The 20,571-nt window shown below is 36.7% G+C and overlaps 1 protein-coding gene across 2 annotated transcripts in view; it reads left to right on the top strand.

The window, feature by feature from the left end:
- The window catches only part of prkcbb (protein kinase C, beta b), a 158,612-nt gene that overhangs the window by 108,455 nt on the left and 29,586 nt on the right, over window positions 1-20,571 (top strand). For both annotated transcript variants that reach the window (XM_051102886.1, XM_051102880.1), the window contains exons 12-16: window positions 5,801-5,863; window positions 7,504-7,642; window positions 9,359-9,439; window positions 11,716-11,823; window positions 19,950-20,090. In XM_051102886.1, the coding sequence (XP_050958843.1) occupies window positions 5,801-5,863; window positions 7,504-7,642; window positions 9,359-9,439; window positions 11,716-11,823; window positions 19,950-20,090 (532 nt within the window). The remainder of the gene's footprint in view (window positions 1-5,800; window positions 5,864-7,503; window positions 7,643-9,358; window positions 9,440-11,715; window positions 11,824-19,949; window positions 20,091-20,571) is intronic.

Below are 20,571 nucleotides of genomic sequence, written 5' to 3'. Positions count from 1 at the left end.
ATTTTATGCAACAGTTCAGTAAACCAGACGATAATATTGTTATTCAATTTTAAACAGTATTCTCAGTTTTGTTTTATTTCACAAACAAAAATAGTTCCAAACAAACCACAGAAGAACTGCTGATTGTTGCTCAGATGGTGTTTTAATCCTGAATGAATCTGCATTTTTAACAAATTGGTTAAGTGAATGATTCAGTGATTTATTCATAAAGACAATCACTTGCTTTGTTCCTGAAAAACAATTTGAATGCTTGTTAGGGCCCGAGCACTGATTCTAATTCTTCTTCTTCTTCTCAAAAATAATCACTTTTTTGAGGGCCTAAATATGCTCGAAAACTCATGAAACTTTGCACACACACCAGAAGTGGTGAAAATTTACATCTGATATGGGTTTCAGAAGCGGGTGTGGCAAAATGGCCTCTCGAGCTATGTGTCACATACATGTACACTGCCCTCCAAAGGTTGGAAACGCCCTAGAAAAGTGGGGTTTTGGACAATGTGAATTCTTTTTCATTTGTGATCATTTTGAACTGGTAAGGGACAACACAAACTACAAAAACATATTACATAAACAGTTTATACATAGAAAAAACTTAAATTTTCAATTCATCAAAATATCCAGCATTAGCAGCTCTTACAGCTCTGCATAATCTGGGCCTAAATTCATTGTATTCAAAAAATTAATTGGCAATCAGTTATTGAAGCTATTAAGGTGTGCTGACCCAAAAATCTAAAAACCTGGGCCAAGTTTAAACCATTAACCAAGCATCACAGCTGGCAAAGGGGCATGTCTGACTTTGACATGTATATATTGCCATGATTATGTAATAAAAATGAAAATTATTATTGCTGGTCTTCAGTGATAATGTCAAGTTACTTTAATGTATTTGCACCAAAAAATGATAAGGATTTATGCTGATATCGTCCAAAACCAAACTTTTGGAGGGCAGTGTACGAAATTTGGCAGACACATGTAAACAGGAAGTCTGTTTTTATAAACTCCTCATAGAGATTTAATGACATCAGCATTATATATTTGGTCAGTCTAATCTAAAGGCCTTTGCAGTGTTAAATTGCGAAGATTTTGAGTTTTTGTTAAAGGGTGTGTCTGTGGCAGCCTGACTTCGATGTTTCGCCATGGGAATAAAAGGTGTTGTAGCTCAGCCATACGATGTCTGAACACATCTAAAGACCAATATTCAATTATAATCATAGCGCCACATGCTGGCAACAGGAAATTACTTGTTTTACACTAACTTAAACATACAATGTCCAATCTGCACCAAACTTTGCATGTTTTATAAAAGTGCTGGCTTGAAGAAATCTACATGCCAGTATTCAGTCATAGTCATAGCACCACCACCTGGTAGCAGGAAGCAGGAAGTTTGGCACATATAAAGGACTTTGACATATTTCTTCTGTATTTACCACTTTAAATGCATATTGCCCACTGTTTGCTATTTTCCTAAAACCACCAGGTGGTGATGAGCCCCAGTGCAAAGGCCCTATCAACGCTGCTTACAGCTTTATTATTATCTTGATTTGTTCAGGAGTTTGTTGTCAACTACAGGTTTAAACCAGTCAAGATACCAGCACAAAAACACATTCAGCAAAATATTGTTTAATTATCGTCAATGCCAAAGTCCCCTCAAAATATCAATTTTTGTCAGTGTCACACACCCCTAGTCAAGTAAATAAAACTCAATGTTTGATGCCTCGGTTAATTTAAAGTGGTCATATCCAAGCTGAAATTCTTGTGAACCGACCTGTAACTAATTTAAAGAAAGAGAAAGAACCCCTGGCAAATAGACAGGCGTTTGAGGGTGATCTCAGTATGGGCGGCTCCTTGGCAGTAGATGACTGAGCTGACCTTTGCGGTAATCTCCTCTCAGAACCACACTCTGTCTCCACATCTAACAAGCTTCATCTCTATTTGCTCTGCTTTCAGCTTGCTGTCTGCCCTTTATCATAAAGAATTAGCCCATCTCTGTGGAGGAGAGCAGTGTTGTCATTGTGTTGGGTATGGAGCTCACTGCAGTTCAAAGGTCAGGTTGATTATGAGCACCCAATGACAGGGAGGGCAGGGAACAGTTGCAGCACATTGTCGCTGTTGAAAATGGAATAGAACCAGGTTTCCAGATGCAAAAGCTCACAATGGTAATGGAACACAGTGGGGGCTTTTTATTTGCTTGTATTATGATATAATGAGAGTCGGTCGTATTGATTCCTTGATATAATGACTGTTTTCTTGCTACTTTGCTCCTCCTCCCTTATTCTCTCAGTATATATAGGCATCATTTGCTATGCATAAAATGTACACAAACATCTTGTCTTAAACGAAAAGCCATTTGGTGACTATTAGCACAGATGGTAAAAACACAGTGTTAATTGCGGCAGACAATCGCTCAGTTTTGTGAATGAAGCTCAAAGTATGAGCCTGATTTACATAGAAATGTATGGAGGACTGCGAATAACCACTTAAATATCAAATAAAGAAATCAATTATCAGTGTTTTAATTCAAGAAATAAAAATGTAAATTAAGTAATATTCTATTTGACAATGATTTAAAACTATTTAATGTTTTGAAATGTAGTTGAATGTAATAACATAATTACACTAATTAGATTCAAATTACTCACTTTTAAAATGGAAAAATAAAGATATGTATTATTTAAAATGTTTTAAGTCTAGTTATATGTAACAAAAATAAAAAACTGCTGATATAAATAAATCAAGGTTTGCAACTGAGCATTTAAAATGTTTAAGATGTAGTTGAATGTAACAATTACAGACAATGTAATATAAAAGTAAACACTTTTAAAATGGGCAAGTGTAACAAAGCATAATATATTTAATACATCACTACAATACATGACAGTAAAATAATGCATTAATCATTGTTAATAAATAATGTGTAAAATTAATGAATAATTGATATCTTTATGTGACACTTATAGTCTTCCAAAAAAGAAAGCATGTTTGAAAAGAATGACAGTAAAGTAATAGATATACTAATTGATATATAGCAGTATGCAAGTGAGCAATATACCGGTACACACAATTAACCAGTAGAAATTTGTCAAATGGTGGAGATTTTCTGTTAGCATCTCTATTGCTGTTACATGTTCATGTGACGTTGCTGTGCTACGTGGTTACGAAAACTTCGTTTACATGCATTTTTTAGCATTGCAGTTTAAAAACAAGTCATTTTAAGCCGTTGGAACACGATCAGCAGCAAAAGAAAACTCATTTCACTAAATGTGTGCGCTGTCTGAGCACTGTCAGAAAGGTGTGTGCACGTCAAGACAGTGCTCATAGAGTGAGTATTGAACTGAGTTATTTTTGCCATTTTACAGGATTTTACAGGTTAAACACACACTTGTGTATGTGTCAAAATGCCCATCTTTGCAAGTATCCTCGTAAACACAGTCATTTAGGTCTTAAGTTAAAGCAAACAGCTGAGAAAGAAAACATGTATAACAGCATATTGGATCCGGGCAGCTCTTAAAGTGACAGTAGTCTAATATTCCTGCTGTCTGTCATTAATGTTAATCAACAACAAAAGAGAGAAAATCTCTCACTGCTCTTGACTAAATCACTTTTGTAACTTTAATAAGATGATAAACGCCATTTTTTACAAAACTGAGTTCCTGCCAAAATCAGTATTGTATCTGGTCAGTATTAAAAAGGCAGTTTTTAATTTTATGCACAATGCGATATCCGCCGTGTTATTCTGTCATGTTTTCTCCCTATCTTTCCAAACCACGACAAACACCAGTCTCCCTTCTCTGCAAAATGCGATACATCCGCTCAGCCAATCACAGCGCACCATTTCACGCATTGTAAACAGTAAAGGCGACGCTTTGAATACACCCCGCGTCCTAGTTTTCAACGTTAAGTAATGTATCACAGACATATCTGACGAATCCTTTCATAAACATAAATAAAGTGTAGAGAGTGTAAATAAGAGATTCACTGTGCAGTGTAGAGAGCTTTGTTGATTATAATGGAAGTTTGTGAATGAGATATTGATTTAATACAACTGTTAAATAAACAAGAAGTTAATATTAAGTGACTAACATTGTCTGACTATAACACTATTGCCTGACTTTGCACTATTTCGTCAAAATGAAGTCAAAACTGAGCTACTGTGCATCTCTTTTCAAACACAGCGGTGTTTCCTTTATGAATGAACGCACGTTTTTAAACGGATCTAGTGAGTCAATGAATCAATTACCCATTCATAAAGACAGTCACTTGCTTTATTCCTGAATGAATCAGCCGCTCGAAGGAATTAAATAAATTATATGATTCAGTAATTAAAACCGTCACCAACTGGCAGTTTTAGTTTAATTTTTAAAGTATCTTCTTTTCAGTTATTTAAATCATTTAATATTTCTATTTTCAAAATTTTATACTTAAAACATTAATCTCAACATGAATTTATGAACGCATGCCACCTCTGTAGTACAAATTAATTTTGTTAATACTAATTTCAGTTGATTGATAACTTATTCTGTTATTTTAATTAGAAATTTAAAAAAGCTTATAAAATATATATTTTAAAAAATTGACATAAAAGATAACATACTTTTAATAAAGTAAAAAAAATCCCATTACAAAGGTAAAAACTAAATTCCCCTCTAATTCACTTTAAGGAGTCAAATATCACCTCATAATGGGAACGCAAATTTTTGATCAGATCAGATTTTTGGATTATTGATTAGAAGGTGCTCCTGAAATTTTGACTGTGCTCCTAAATTTTTTTAAGTTAGAAGCACAAGTGCTCCTAAAAAGAAAAGTAAGCGTAGAATCATGATGGATTTACTGCATTTTGTGGGGGAAAATTTTTCAGTTTTTATAATAAATCTCTGGAAATGTAAATCTGGATTTAAATTTTTAATATTATTATAACCTAAAAAATGCTATGTGAAAGTTTGAAACAGAAAATAGTGGTTTTCATCTAGCCACTTTCTTGGTAAACACATTTTTACTTAAATGAATCAAAATGGATTTATAGCATTTTGGAACCAAATTACTTCATACTATGTATGTAGCATTTCTTATTTATTTGTTCTACTGTAGTTTTTTGTCCTGTTTCTTGTAATTAGTTTCTTATTCTTCTTTAATCACTGACTGTTTGTTTTGCCCACTGCTACAGCAGTTATAGTGTAGTTAGTGCCTCATTACAGGTAGTTAGTGAATGTTTTCTGCTAAAATACTTCATGTAAAAGTGTTTCAAATGTTTAGTGAAATCACCTCTCTCTCTCTTAGTGGTGATAGCCAGAGGCTGGCTGCTGCTGTGGCCTGGAAACAGAAGTTATCTTTTGACATTATCTGACTCTATAGTGAGGCATGTTTCCTGCTCCACCCCCAGCTGCATTAGTCACTGAGCACGAATGCTAATTCTTTTCAAATGTTGCTCTAAAATATAGGACAGACAAACACACCACCTGATAAATAAAAGATTTCACTGCTTGTATTAATAACAGATATCTGGCTTGCTTTATCTCTCTTATGTCGTTTCTGAGGGCAGAGCTCCAGTTTCAATGCTCTCAGCAGAAAACACACCTTTATCAGACTGTTATATTATTTATTAGAAATATGTCTGGAATACTCAATTCTGATTGGGTAGTCGTCACACTATGCGGTCCCCTCTGCTTTGTTTTTGTTTTTTTTTTTGATAATGACCACCTGGCTGACTTCCAGCCATGAAGATTGTCCAAGAAAACCAACTTAACGGATTCATCTCCTGTACTCAGATGTTCATATTGATTCGGGTGTGTGTGTGTGTGTTTAGGTTTTATGCTGCAGAAATCGCCATAGGCCTGTTCTTCCTGCATGTGAAGGGTATTATATACAGGTGAGTGAAGCCCAGACAGCAACACACATGTCAATCACACATAGAAGTGAGAAAAGTCTTCCTGATAACAATTGACTCTTCAATATGGCCACCACAACGGTCTTTAGTGGTGCTGGGATACTAGACGAATTGCTTTCAGAGCAACACACACCAAAACACACTTGCTTACACAGCAATTGATCTTAGTCGATGCTGTATTTAGTTTGACACAAACAAAAAAATGGCCTTGAGGGATGGAAGTACTGTCCGTTCAATTTATTGTACTGTTGTTTAACTGGGTGGCGATCAACATTGACAACACAATAAGTCTTTCCAGAATTTTTTATTGGCCAAAAAACATTGGACTTCTCAAGCAGTGATTAATTAAACATGACCTGCGACTTCATGAAACAGTAAAGTGTGAATCACTTTGTGTTTCATTGCATTTTTATTGTACAAGTGTAGCGAGTGTGCCCCTGGATGGTGGCCTAAACAGGAAGTAGGTCTGTAATCCAGGCTGTTAACACAAAACCTCCACCGCATGTTTCCACTACAAACAGACTGCACTCATGAATTCTTTACAGAGCCCTTTTTTCTCCTTCATCAAGCTCACCCGTGCTTCTCCTTATGAAGCTGCTAGGGTCGGCCAGTATAATGAATATTAATGGTGTGTTGGGATGATTTTGCTGGCGAAATAAAAAGAGCGAGTGAATACTGCAATGATTTTTACACTTTTAATCTGGCCATTAGGTGTGCATTGTTGCACTTGTTTAACAAAGTGACAAAGATGTTTAAATAGTGTTTTTGGATTGAAAAATAGTGATGGAGTGGAAAATTCATTCTCCCCTAAACTACCATCATATGTGACCCTGGACCACAAAACTGGGTATATTTGTAGCAGTAGCCAAAAATACATTGAATGGGTCAAAATGATCTATTTTTCTTTTATGCCAAAATCATTAGGATATGAAGTAAAGAACATGTTCTGTAAATATATGTTTGTAAATTTTCAACCGTAAATATATCAAAACTTCATTTTTGATTATCAATATGTATATCATTTGACTAGTTTAAAGGCAATTTTCTCAATACTTAGATTTTTTGCAGCTTCAGATTCCAGATTTTTAAATAGTTGTATCTTGACCAAATATTGTCCTATCCTAACAAACCATACATCAACGGAAAGTCGATTCATTCGGCTTTTAGATGATGTATACATCTCAATTTCAAAAAATTGACTATTATGACTAGTTTTGTGGTCCAGGGTCACATATAAACATGTAGGCCAGGGGTGTCAAACTCAGTTCCTGAAGGGCCACAGCCCTGCAGAGTTTTGTTCCAACCTTGTTCCAACACACATACTATGCAGTTTTCAATTAAGCCTGAAGGAACTGATTAGTTGGATCGGGTGTGTTTAATTAGTGTTGCATCTAAACTCTGCAGGGCTGCGGCCCTCCAGAACCGGAGTTTGTCACACTTGATGTAGGTAAATATTGCTGTTTGTGTGTACTTTTACAAGTTATATGAAATTCAATATATATTATATATATTTGTAATTTTTTTAACACATCATGGGCTATGAAAGCCTCTACCTTCTTTGAACAACTAATTTTCTCACAATCGTGTTCTACGCTGATTTCTGTCACATCTTTGTGCATCAGAGATCTAAAGTTGGATAATGTCATGTTGGACATGGAGGGTCATATCAAAATTGCTGACTTTGGCATGTGCAAGGAGAATATGTTGGATGGAGTCACCACCAAGACCTTCTGTGGGACACCTGACTACATTGCCCCTGAGGTGAGAGCTTGAAAAGTGTCCTGTACATGTTCATTGATGAGTGCAGAAGTGTTGGATGAGAAAAGAGAGCCAGTGGCTTACATATTTCTTGCATGTATAATTTATAGACATTTGCGCATCTACCAGGGCTTTCATTACTGTACCTGCACTTGTTCTAACACATGCCCACATCTGCCATTCAGTAACTAGACTAATTTAAGTTCATCTAACCTTACAAATTTGCAGTGTTGTTTCTAGGAAGCACGCCACACATCATGTTCTCGCGCAGTGAAAAATACATTGCGGGGGAAAGAGGAAATTTTGTCATTTTTAAAGACATTTAAACAAAAAATACCATTTTGTGGCTCTTTAATGTGTCGTGACAGATTGCTGGAGTGTCTCAGTTCAAGCGGCACATGAATCGATTATCTTTTCATATTTACTAGTTAAAGTAACGAATGCACAAAGTAGCATTATAACAAAACTTTTAACACACTCAAATGTACATAGTATGAGAAAACAGCGCTGTTTTACCTCACATACGCATGACTGAAAGAAGCGGAAATGGTCGACTGTGGCATAATAAAAGCTCCGCTGCTTTTGAGACATGTATCGCACTCGTCCTGCATTAGCAACTGCTCTAGTGGCCTTGTTTCGCTTCCACGACTTTCAGCCCCACCCTGCTTCATAATGCAGTGGTCTTAATAAGTCTTTAAAACATTAGCTCATCCATGAACATGATTTCTGCCCAAGTCCCGATGGATTGTACAACTCCCATGATTCCACACTCAGTCACGACGCCATCAAACTACGTTTTTGTTTCTTGTTTGTTTTGAATATGCACCCTCTAGCGGTGAAAATTTACATATTGTGCCTTTAAAGCATGAAATAAACATGAATGAACATCAAAATGTATCTTGTTTAAATTGCGGAAAAACATCAATACACACCCTTTTTTCCGGTTCAAGTTTACCATAGTTAATCTACTCTTTTTTGTCTAGTTTGTTTGTTGAACAAAAATGGCGGATTCTGCATTATGATTGGTCAGATCGCCTGGCAGTTGAATTCTTTGCGAAGATTCAGTTCTACATAACACAGAAGTAATTCATGTAAATGTCTAAATGTTTTAAAATGACTCAGTAGCAAATGTAAATCTTATTTTTTGATGTGTAAAGAATGAACTGAAATGCGATTCCCAAGGCATTTCTCCAAAGCAAAACTGTAAGACAAAGCAGTAGAAGATTTTGAAATGACTGCCGGGACATACTATAGTATGTCCAAGAAAAAGCTTTGTATTAAAGTTTATTAAAGTCATCCTTTCAATATTAACCATTGTATTGCCATCATGAGCTCATATTGGAGAAAATGGGTTTGTTACCCAGAGGCAGCATTGTGCAATAGAGAGTTATGTTGATTAGATATCTCGCGTTCATTTCACTGAGCACCAGATGGTACTGCTCCAAGTGTAACACCAGCAGCATGAGCTAGAGATGGATTCATATCAACACACTTCCAAACCAAGACACAACGTTCTGCAAGAATGAAGGGATTTGAGTTCATTTAGTCCTCTAAGCTTAAGCTGCTTGTTTCACATAAAACACGTATATACAACACATTGTAACACATATTGAAATCAGCATATGGCGGGATTGATTTTAATATTTACAGGTGTCCTTGGAGTGTCACACATTATTAATTGTTTTTTTACGCCTTACGCTCTGAGTGTGTCTGTTTCAGATCATCGCTTACCAGCCTTATGGAAAGTCAGTGGACTGGTGGGCTTTTGGAGTTCTGCTCTATGAGATGCTGGCTGGGCAGGTAAGAGTTATGATAACCCAGATCAAGAAGGCCCAAGTCCGTGCTTTGTGCCTTTTGGGCCTTCTCTCATTCGCTCTGTTTCATTTCCTCTCTGCTGCTTGCAGTAAATCACCTCTTGCTATCTCAAGGTCAGTTTTTATTAATTACGTTCTGCAAATCTCCCGAGACTAACGGCAAGTATTTCATGCCTATCGGGCTCAGTCAATTATTTATGAATTGTTCTGAAACAAGTCAAGCTTTGAACGCTGGAGAAAAAAAAGAATTGTTTTCAGCGGAGACTGCTGCTGCTGAGCTGTCCTGACAAAAGGATGTTGTAATTCTCTTTTCCAGTCTTTGCTAAACAAACAAGAGGCACTTATATGATGATGACTTTCAAATTTCCAATGTAAAAGGTTCATGAACTGCCTTTTTTATTATTTTGTACTATTTTCTAAGGACCACTTATAATGTTATCAAGATTTTTACATTAAAAACATACTTTAGAAGTAATAGGCTATTTTGAGTTCTGTTTTGACCCCCTCATCAGTACGCTCTGTTTGAATAGGTGTGGTGGATTGTAGACTCAGAAGTAAACGCCCACTGATATAATTGGCTAACAGTTGTGTATGTTTGACAGTCTACATACTTTATAGATGGACACATAAATACTCAGTACATATCAAACGATCTGTAATGGGACAAAGCAATAGTGGCCACGTAATAAAAACAAACCTGTGTGGTGCGACATTACTGTCGGATCCAATATAGTTACACATCATTGTCTTTTAGTTTCAATCTTTCTTAACCCCCTGGGGTCGAAAAACGCGCCGGCGCGGTTTGTGGCCGTCATGTGTCGAATTCTGCTTTGTTTATAAACAAATCTGCTGTAAAATTAAGTGAAAAAAAGAACAACTTCTTACTGACGCAGTCTGGAACTTTATTAAAAAAATCTTTCCTAAAGTTGGGATCAGAAGGAAGACAATGCCAAAGACTGTGTTTTTCCACAACTTGGCACTGCACAGAATCTTTTTCATTTGGTATCTGCATAGACCTTAATTCGCCTCTCGTTATTTACACTACATGTGTGAATCGGTGGGCGGAGCTAAACAGGTAGTGATGTAGAAGCAGGTGTTGATCTTCTTCTGTGGAGGCGGTGCTTATCCACACTATTACATCATAAAGTGACACATTCCGCAACCTGTCGTTTTGGCAGATTGGCTTCAATATAATCTTTAGACTAACGAGAAACTTTTGAGTTCTGAATAGGGCTGTCACTAACAATTATTTTGGTAAACGAGTAGTCTGTCGATTATTCTGAAGTAACCAATAGCCTTTAAAATCATTTAAAATACATATATAATAGCAATTAGGTAGTAATGATTATTAGTTCAAATAAGGTGTCAAAAGCAAGTGATCATGTGGTTTTATTGAACAAAACTGTTAAAATACATAATGTATTATAAACAATAGAACTAATGTACATTACGCATTATATAAAATGCCTGTAGAGGGCGCCAATGATCTCACGATTGTTTTTTCCACTTTATAGTGTGATCTAATCTGTGTTTAATATTGACTCAGCAACATGTAATTCAAATGGCCACTTGATCTTTAATATTGAACCATTTCTTTATGATAGAAGAGCTACAGCACTGTAATTTCTTGAATATGTGGGTGAGGGTGTAAAATTTTATTTTGAAATAAAAAGTTGTAATTTCCTGTGTTTGCGTAGGTTTATAAATGATTTATCTTACAAATCTGATTAAATAGCGCAGGTTGTGTTCCTAGATGCGCGTTATAATAAACCCAAACTCACAACAACATGCAGAGATGGAGTTTGAGATGCTCCGCACATCCTTAACCTACATGCATGTATATTAATATATTAAACCTGCATCACTTATATTTATTTAATTGAATTGTAGCGTTTGTGAATTCTTAATAGCGTTATGCTTTACTATGATTTTTAAATGGGTTTAACATGTGGAATGTGCCACTTCCGGTATTTTGCTAATTACTCAACACAAAATGCAATCAAGGATTTTTTAAAAATCGAATATTCAAATGGAATCGAGGAATCGTTACATCTTTAGTTCTGAAACTAGATGTTTTTATAGTGCAGTGAACTCATATGCCAAAATATCAAGGGAATTTAGATTTCTCAGTTCATGACCCCTTCAAAGGTACACAAATGGGAAAATTGCAAGCAAACGAGCTATTATTGTTGACCATTTATAGTAAACCGCATCGCTCTCTCATCTTCACTGTTTCTTCTCTCTTTCTGTTTCTTTCCAAAGCCCCCATTTGATGGTGAGGATGAGGATGAACTGTTTCAGTCCATTATGGAGCACCATGTGTCCTATCCCAAATCCATGTCCAAGGAAGCTGTGGCCATCTGCAAAGGGGTGAGCTGCCAGTACACATCACATTCCTGAAACAGTATCCAACATCCTGTCCCACATCGACAGGACATGTCCAACACAATGTGATTATTATTGTTAGTAGTGGTGGTATTCACATCAGTTCACAATGGAGCAGTAAGATTTGTTTTTTTCTAATTTGATTTCAACAAGGACGCATTAATGACAGTAAAGTGAGATTACAGACATGTATAATATTACAAAATATTTCTATTTCAAGTAAATGCTGTTGAACTTGAAAACAAAATGTATCATGGTTTCCAAAATAATGCACAAGTGTTTTCAACATTGATAATAATAGTTTCCTGAGCAGCAAATCAACATATTAGAATGATTTCATGTGACACTGAAGACTGATGCTGAAAAATAACATAAACTTTAGTGCAAATTATTTAAATGATGTTCTTATTACTATTAGGATTTGTATTAATTTATTTTATCAGCATACATGCCTTCTTTTAAATGATCGTCAATGGAGAGAGATGCAGCAGAATGGTGTAGTTACAGCACCTGCCAGCAGGGTCATGCTAACAAGTCACACCTTGTCCCCTTGTCCTGAGGTAACCCAAAGTATCAAATTCAGTTTAGTGTGACTAATGGCCCGGAAAGGTGCAGATACAGTGGATCTCATCACTGTGTCCCTGAGAAAGTACTCAAGTTGTTTCAAGGTGACTGTCTCGGCAGTTCACGTACTGTAAGTGGCTTTGAATGAAAGTCCAGGTATTATATGACCTCATGTGATGCATTATGTATCGCTTATTCATAGCAGCAGTGGTCATCGTGGTTTGCTCTCAGCAGCCTTGAAAAATACCACAGCCTCTGACCTATTCCATCAATATGCGCATCACGGCCCTCTCAAAAATCGCCAGTTCTGTCTGTCTGTCCGTCGCTATCTTTGATTCACTCTCTTTTTGTTATTAGGAGGCCAGTGCTGCTCCAGACTCGAGCGCTGGCAGGTGAAGCAGCGAGTACACATGATCTAATTCTTTATTTGAGAGATCTTCTCTCCTGCAGTTAAAAGTACACAAACATACGGCCTTAGACAGCACTTAGTGGGAATGCCAATGACTCTTGGCTGTGTGCAGGGACCCAGGAGCTCAGCTCTGTTAGTTGCTGGCTTTTTTATTGTTTTTTTTTTTTAAGATAAAGCCCCAACAAAACCAGACAAAAGCCGCAGAATGTCAGGGGCATCTTAGTCTATAGTATAACGTATTCCCTAAAAAGCTGTCTCCTGTTTGCTTATTCTTTACATGTTTCTGTTCTTTCTCCTTGTCACTGCGGTGCAGAGTGGAGCATATGGCTGCTGAGAAAAGGAGAAAAGAGTTTTGTAGAAGAATGAAAGAAAGGCTTGTGCGTGGGTACATTCTTATGATAGCTGGGACATGACACATCTGTTATTTGGGTGAATCTCACCTGTCAAAATGTTTGGGCCATACTTCACTCCACCCAAAAAGAAAAATGAAACATTTAATGCATTTAACACTAATGCAGTAATAATAAGGGGTGGATAAAAAATACTAATTTCTCGATTTTAATCGATTCTCATTTTTACGAAACAATATTGATTCTTAAATCCCCCCCAAAAATCGATTAGCCTGTTTTCAGTAAATGAACCGAACATTGTAGCACTAAAGTCTCAGATTTCAAATTCTGTCCATTTTATTAAAGCATTCAAACAATAAATGCCGTTCTGGTGCTGTTTAATGTGGAGTGACAGATCGGTGTAGTGCCACAGTTTCAAAAAATCGGTAGCGTAAAGCGCACTTGAAATGATCATCTCCTCGGCTTTAACCAGTTTCAGCACAAAATAAAAATGAATGAACATCTTAAGGTATGTTAAAAGAAAGAGTACAACTTACTGAAATCCGTTTTTATCTCATATATCGCTCAATGAGTGTTTCAACCGCACGAAGACTTCAGTCTAACAGCTTGTAAACAATGTCACGTAACGTCACATTTACCTCAGAAAAAAAACATGTTTTGTGACCAAAAACTCATTAGTCAGCTAGAAAAATAAACTCTAGATAGGAGCATTTTGCTAAGTATATGCACCATATGACATATTAATTATAATTTTTACTGTTCTTTAGTGTTTAGTTTATGTTTGAATAAATCTGTCAAGTTTTTATGATGGCCACCATTTAAATGTTTACATTTCAAAAAATGAATTGGAGTAGAAATGTAATGATGTAATTCTAACTTTATTATTATAAACACTTCATTGAGTGTAATTTAAGCATTTGTATACAAATCAGTTCATTTTAATGTTCAGTATTATAGTAATATTATATTTTACAGCATTATGGGTTTTTTTTTCCTTAAGAAAATTTGGCAAGTACTGTTATATCGAATCGAATCCCAAGCTTGTGAATCAGAATTGAATCGAATAGTGAAATTTTGTGTCAATCCCCAGCCTTAATAATAATATAATGAATAATAATATTAGCAATTAAATATATCGATATTGCATTGCATTATTATTTTAAATGTCGAACATTTATTTTTTCAGTCTTATATATTTATATTTTTAACATTTTTGGGGGGGATTTATTTGCATTTTGAATTTTGCCATTATTTTCAGTTTCACTGTTTGCATTAACATGATGCAAAAACATAAATAAATAAATAAATAAAATAAAATAAAATAAAAAATAGATTGCATTGTTAATTGTTTTATCACCCAAGTTTACATAATATAAAAATATTAAATGTTTATACATCATGATAGTAATTGTTGCGCTGCCTAAATTTATGCTAAAGCAACACAAAGTTACATGTGCAATTACCAGTATTACATAGGATGACTAGAGTAATGAAAAATGACAGTAAAAATGCTGAATTGGTGTGAAAATAAAGTCAAAATGCATAGAAATTTTATGCAAAGCATAATTTTATTTTACTTGTTTCCATTTTGGGGCGAAAATGTGACATGCGATTCACCAAAGTAGATTTTCCCTGGGCTTTGCTGATCTTCTACCCAACATGACCCAGTTTGTTTGCGTTAGGACAATGGAAATCTTTGGTACCTTGAGGACAACAAGTTCTGGAATATAAAGTGGAAAGAGAGATGTGAGAGCAGGTGTCTCCAGAGGGACCTGCGCGCTAATACATTCATGCTAATGTGAACATTAAATAATGAATCAACCCTCTGCGTTCAGAATCTGAATGCTGCCCGTCTTTGACTGGCTTCATGAAAATGCAGCATGCTGCTGGGTAAAGCCTGATAAACAAAAGACCCCTCATCTCCTCCCTCCGTTCCCTCCTTCTGCCTCTCTTTTCTCCATCCTTTCAATTTTCCCACATAGATGCTCCGTATAACCCTCGTCCTTTCTGTTTGTCGATTTTTCTTCCTTGGCTTATCCTTCTCTGCCTTCTCCTGAGTTTGTCTGCAGAGCTCATTGTCTTGATGAGTTGGGTCTCCCTCTCTCCTTCATAGGATCTGCTGTAAGTGGTTGCTGAACTTCTCTAATAGCTTAATTCTGCAGTGCAGCAAGTGTGTCAGATCCTAGAGGCCTCTCTCCCCAACAATCTCCTAAAATAGAGCAGGAATACTAAATGAATCCTTGACATTTAAGACAGATTGGAAAATCCTGTAAGTTTGGACAAGCGCGGCTTTAGGCGCAGGGCACTGCCGCCCGCCCTGCCGAGAAAGCTACAATGGAGCCATGCAATATAAATGAGGTATTTCCCTTAACCAAGCGGAGCAATCATTCTTCCAGCGCAGTAATTGAATGACTAATTTAGTCTGGCCTTGTGACTTTCAGAGGACAGATGGATAAATTGAACCTGTCGTAATCAAAATGTTGATGCCCTATTCTGCCATAAAAAAGCAAAAGAAAATCCTCCCCTTCATTTCTGTAGAGGCTGGGTTTTAGTTTGAGGGGATATAGGCTTTTATGCTCAGAACATCAGCTGAGGGAATATTCATTTGTGCCACTTACATCGACAGATTGCAGAGAACAGCACAGTGAGTGTATTAAACTCTCTCTGCAAGACGTGATGTATATATTGATGCACAATAATTTCATGCCTGTCTCAAAATGTAGACAGAATTATAGATGTATTTGTAATGCCTAAAAATGCTGTTTACAAAAATGCACCATTGTTTTCAGACAAGGTACATTGCTAATACTATGATAGTCTTAAATAATATGTAAATATCATGGTAAATGAATTTGGTGATTGTTTATTACCATGTTATACACTATAAAGTCTGGGGTCGGTAAGAATGTTTTAATGTTTTTAAGGAAGTCTCTTATACTTATTAAGGATAGTTCACCCAAAAATGAAAATTGAATAAAGAATAAAGATATTTTTGATGAAATCTAAGAGCTTTGCGTAGACAGCAACGCAACTACCGAGTTCAATGCACAGAAAGGTAGAAAGGACATTAGTAAATTAGTCTGTGTGACATCAGTGGTTCAATCTTAATTTTAAGAAGCTACGAGAATAGTTTTTGTGTGCAAAGAAAATAAAAATACCAACTTTGTTCAACAATTTCTTTTATAAAATAACTACTTTTTATTTTAATTAGGGCTGTCAAACGATGAATCACGAATAATTGCATACAAAATAAAAGTTTGAGTTTGCCTAATATTTATTAGAATTTTCATAGAATTTATATTATATAAAAATAAATATATTTTGTACATAAATCACATATTTCTCTTAAATGTATACATAAATTTGTGTGTTATTATATATACATAATAATTACACACAAATATATTAGACTAACTCAAACTTTTATTTTGTATGCGATCATTTGACAGCCCTGATTTTAATAAGACACATTTCTTATTATTATCAATGTTGAAAACAGTTTGTGCTTCTTAAAATTTCTGACAATTTTATCAGCATTCTTTGAGAAAGTTCAAAAGAACAGCATTTATTTGAAATCTTTTGTAAGGTTATATCATAATATAGACAACATAATATGTGTACTGTCACTTTTGATCAATTTAATTCATCCTTGATTAATTAAAGCATTCATTTCTTTAAAAAAAAATAATAATAATAAAAAAAAAAAAAAAAACAGTAGAGAATGGCATAGCCGTAAGTTAAATTCCAGGTAGTTCACTGATAAAAATCTATTTGTTTGCAAGCGATACAAGGATACATTCTGTATAAAAGTGTCTGTTAGTGTATGCATGTAAAGCACTATCTCAGACCATAATTACGGTATGGTACCATCACCACACATTTTGGCAAATGTAGATAGACAGCTCACTGTGTTTTGAAACACAGCGTCTGAGGGTTATAAAGTAGTTAAATTATATTGCATTAATTCCGTACAAAAAAATAATGAAAAACCTGCCGGATGCGTTTAAGGACTCGTTTAATGAAGCTGACAGAAGCAGAGGATGGCGTACTGCAGGAAGCGCTCATGCAGCAGCAGTAACAGCAGATATGTGCGACTGCGGTGCTCTGAGTGCTAATTGAAGAGTATTATCAGTGTTGATGGAGTGTACAGCTCTGATATGGGAGGATTAAAGTGGGATGCTGTGGTTCTTTGATATGGAACACAGCCCAGCACACCGCTGAGAGAGGCTTGGGACGCAAGCCTGATACGGGCTGATACGCCATGACTAAGGCCAATCTAGAGCTCGCACGCAGACTCTCGCTCACTTGCTCTCTCCGTCTCCGTTCCTCTTTCTCTTTGCATATGCTGTATTTGTATAAGCGCTTGTCACCATACACTAACAGTACAATGGTATCTAGAGCCATCTGTCAAGCCATCTGAGTGTAGAACATGGTGCATGCTCAGTTTAATGCCTCTTTTTGATACTGCTGGAATGTAGCAAATTTAAAAGAGGAGACAGATCTTTTGTCTTTTATTTTTGCTGTTTATTGATTTTGCCTCATGAAGTAGAAGATGCTACTGGAGCGTGCCATTACATCATTCACATTCCCAAAAAAAGAAAAATGACTTCCAGATGTTAAAACATTAAAAATAAGTAAAATCGTAAGTTTTGGGATAGTTGTTTGCAAATTAGCTAAAAAAAAAAAAAAAAAACTTTTTAAAAACATTTTCTGTGCAGATTAACGTGCCAACAAAATCAATATCCAATATGAGTTCTTATCCAGTCACCATGAAAGACTTGAATAGCCATGGGAATTTAGTAAACGTTTGTTTTAAAATTGGACCTGCGGTCATGAACCATCTTAGGTTCGTTTGACAGGACAGTGATGAGGCATAAATTCCCATAGGTGTCTATGGCTGTCTGTCTTTCATGTGACCAACCGAGTCACCGTCACTAACTTGGAGTTAAAGTTTAAGAACATCAGTGCTGAATTCTCTGAAGAGCACTCCTGCCACACTTGTGTGTAGTGGGCTGAAGAGGGCCAGGAGGGAGAGATAAAGCAATTGACTTGACTCCGATGCTGCAGGTCACTTGTGTTTTTGGCTCCATTCGGCCTCTAGAGCCTCTCCTGAATCACGCTGTCAGATTACACTGCAGCTCTGTCGTTCAGAGCAGGACAGCTGTGAAATATGAGCAGTCAGCTGTACAGAAACTAAAACTAGCTGAAAATGATGGATGGATGGATGGATGGATGGATGGATGGATGGATGGATGGACAGAAGGAAGAAAAATAATTAGATGGGATGGATGGGTAGGTGTGCAGGTATAGATGAATGGATGGATGGATGGATGGATGGATGGATAGACTGACGAACGGACGGACAGATAGATAGGTAGATAGATGGATGGATAGATGGATGGAAGATAGATAATTAGGCATCAATACAGACAAATAGATAGACAGATGGATGGATGGATGGATGGACGGACGGACGGACAGATAGGTAGATGGATGGATGGAAGATAGATAATTAGGCATTGATATAGATAGATAGATAGATAGATGGATGGACAGACGGAAGATGGATGGATGGATGGATGGACGGACGGACAGATAGGTAGATAGACGGATGGATAGATGGATGGAAGATAGATAATTAGGCATCGATATAGACAGATAGATAGACAGAGATAGATAGATAGATAGATAGATAGATAGACAGATAATTAGGCATTGATATAGATAGATAGATTGATAGATTGATAGATGGATGATAGATAGGTAGGTAGATAGATGGATGGATGGACAGACGGACGGACGGACGGACGGATGGATGGAAGATGGATGGATGGATGGATGGACAGATGGACGGACAGATAGGTAGATAGATGGATGGAAGATAGATAATTAGGCATCGATATATAGATAGATAGATAGATAGATAGATAGATAATTAGGCATTGATATAGATAGATAGATTGATAGATGGATGATAGATAGGTAGGTAGATAGATGTTTTCTAGATATTGGATAATTGGATGTGTTTTTTGGACAGATAGATTTGGATGGATGGATGAATGGAGAGAGAGAATTAGCCAGCTGTGTCTCTGTGGCTGCATGGCCCAGCTGCCACACAGCGAGTGAGCGTGTCCTGGCCTCTGCTGTATACATTAATGATGACAATGATGACAAAGCTTCAGAGGGCAGTGGAGCACACGGCTCTCAGCAAGCGCCATGAGTCCAGAAGGCATGGAGGGTCAGGGATTGATCCAACCCAGCCAGACCAGCCCCGGCCCAGTCCCTTCCTGATCCAGCGAGGGTTAAGGCTCTACCAGTCAGCAGAGACCTTCACCCCCTATCCCCCCCCCCCACCTCCACCTATGCCTTACAAGAGCCTGGAAAGACTTTCCCTGCTGCCATCAATTTTTCATGCGCACTGAGGCGCTGAAGAAAAAGCGGCAAGTTGTTGAGCTTTTCCCCTTGCCTAATCTCTCCTACACACGCTAAAGTCACTCACTGGAATAAAATAGCCAAACGATTTTGTTATATTCAACATAGCATGTTCTGCTGGGGAATAAAACAGCTGTCGGTGAAGGGGAAAAAGGGAGAGAGATGGGTGTGCGGAGGAAGTATTAAATATATTAATGACTCAACGACTACTGGCTCATCCTGCAATGTACATGTAAAAAAAAGTCTTTTGTCAGAAAATGAAGATTATATGCTATTAATTCTGATGAACTTGATTATGCATTTAATTTTATTATTATTTTGGTCCTCTCACCTTTAGGTTGTCCTTTCCTTTTCAGCTAATGACCAAACACCCAGGTAAGCGTCTGGGCTGCGGTCCTGAGGGCGAGCGAGACATCAGGGAACATGGCTTTTTCCGTTACATGGATTGGGAGAAGCTGGAGAACAAGGAAGTTCAGCCACCATTTAAACCAAAAGCCGTAAGTCCGGCCGTTCACCTCACCTCTAACACGCACACACACATTCTCTCTCTTTCTTACTCACATTCACTCCTTGATTCAAACTCATTAGTTAATCTATTTGAACTGAATTATTCAAATTCAAATTCCATTTCAACCCCATGTGGGGCTTAATTTAATTCTGAATCTCTAATTATTTTTTGTTAAATTCTAAATTTCACCCAACCCTGCTGTCTAGAAACCTAACCCTAATTTCAGAGGGCTGTGATTGGTTAATAGGAATGTTTTCTCAGTTCCAGCGAAGGATGTTGTTCCAAGAAAATGTCTTACTTGTGTAAATCACATTAAGCGACCTGTAACAGCTCAAGCTCAAACTGGCCAACTGGACATGCAGTTTTCGAAGACAGTGTCAAAGTAGTCAAATTCTGCTGTACTGTAGCACAAAGATGACAAGTTAAACTTTGAGGGCTGTGAAAAGCAGTAGGGTGTAATGAGGAGTCTG

The sequence above is a fragment of the Labeo rohita genome, chromosome 3 (assembly GCF_022985175.1).
Source record: "Labeo rohita strain BAU-BD-2019 chromosome 3, IGBB_LRoh.1.0, whole genome shotgun sequence".
Lineage (NCBI taxonomy): Eukaryota > Metazoa > Chordata > Actinopteri > Cypriniformes > Cyprinidae > Labeo > Labeo rohita.
This window is presented reverse-complemented; position numbering and strand designations above follow the sequence as displayed.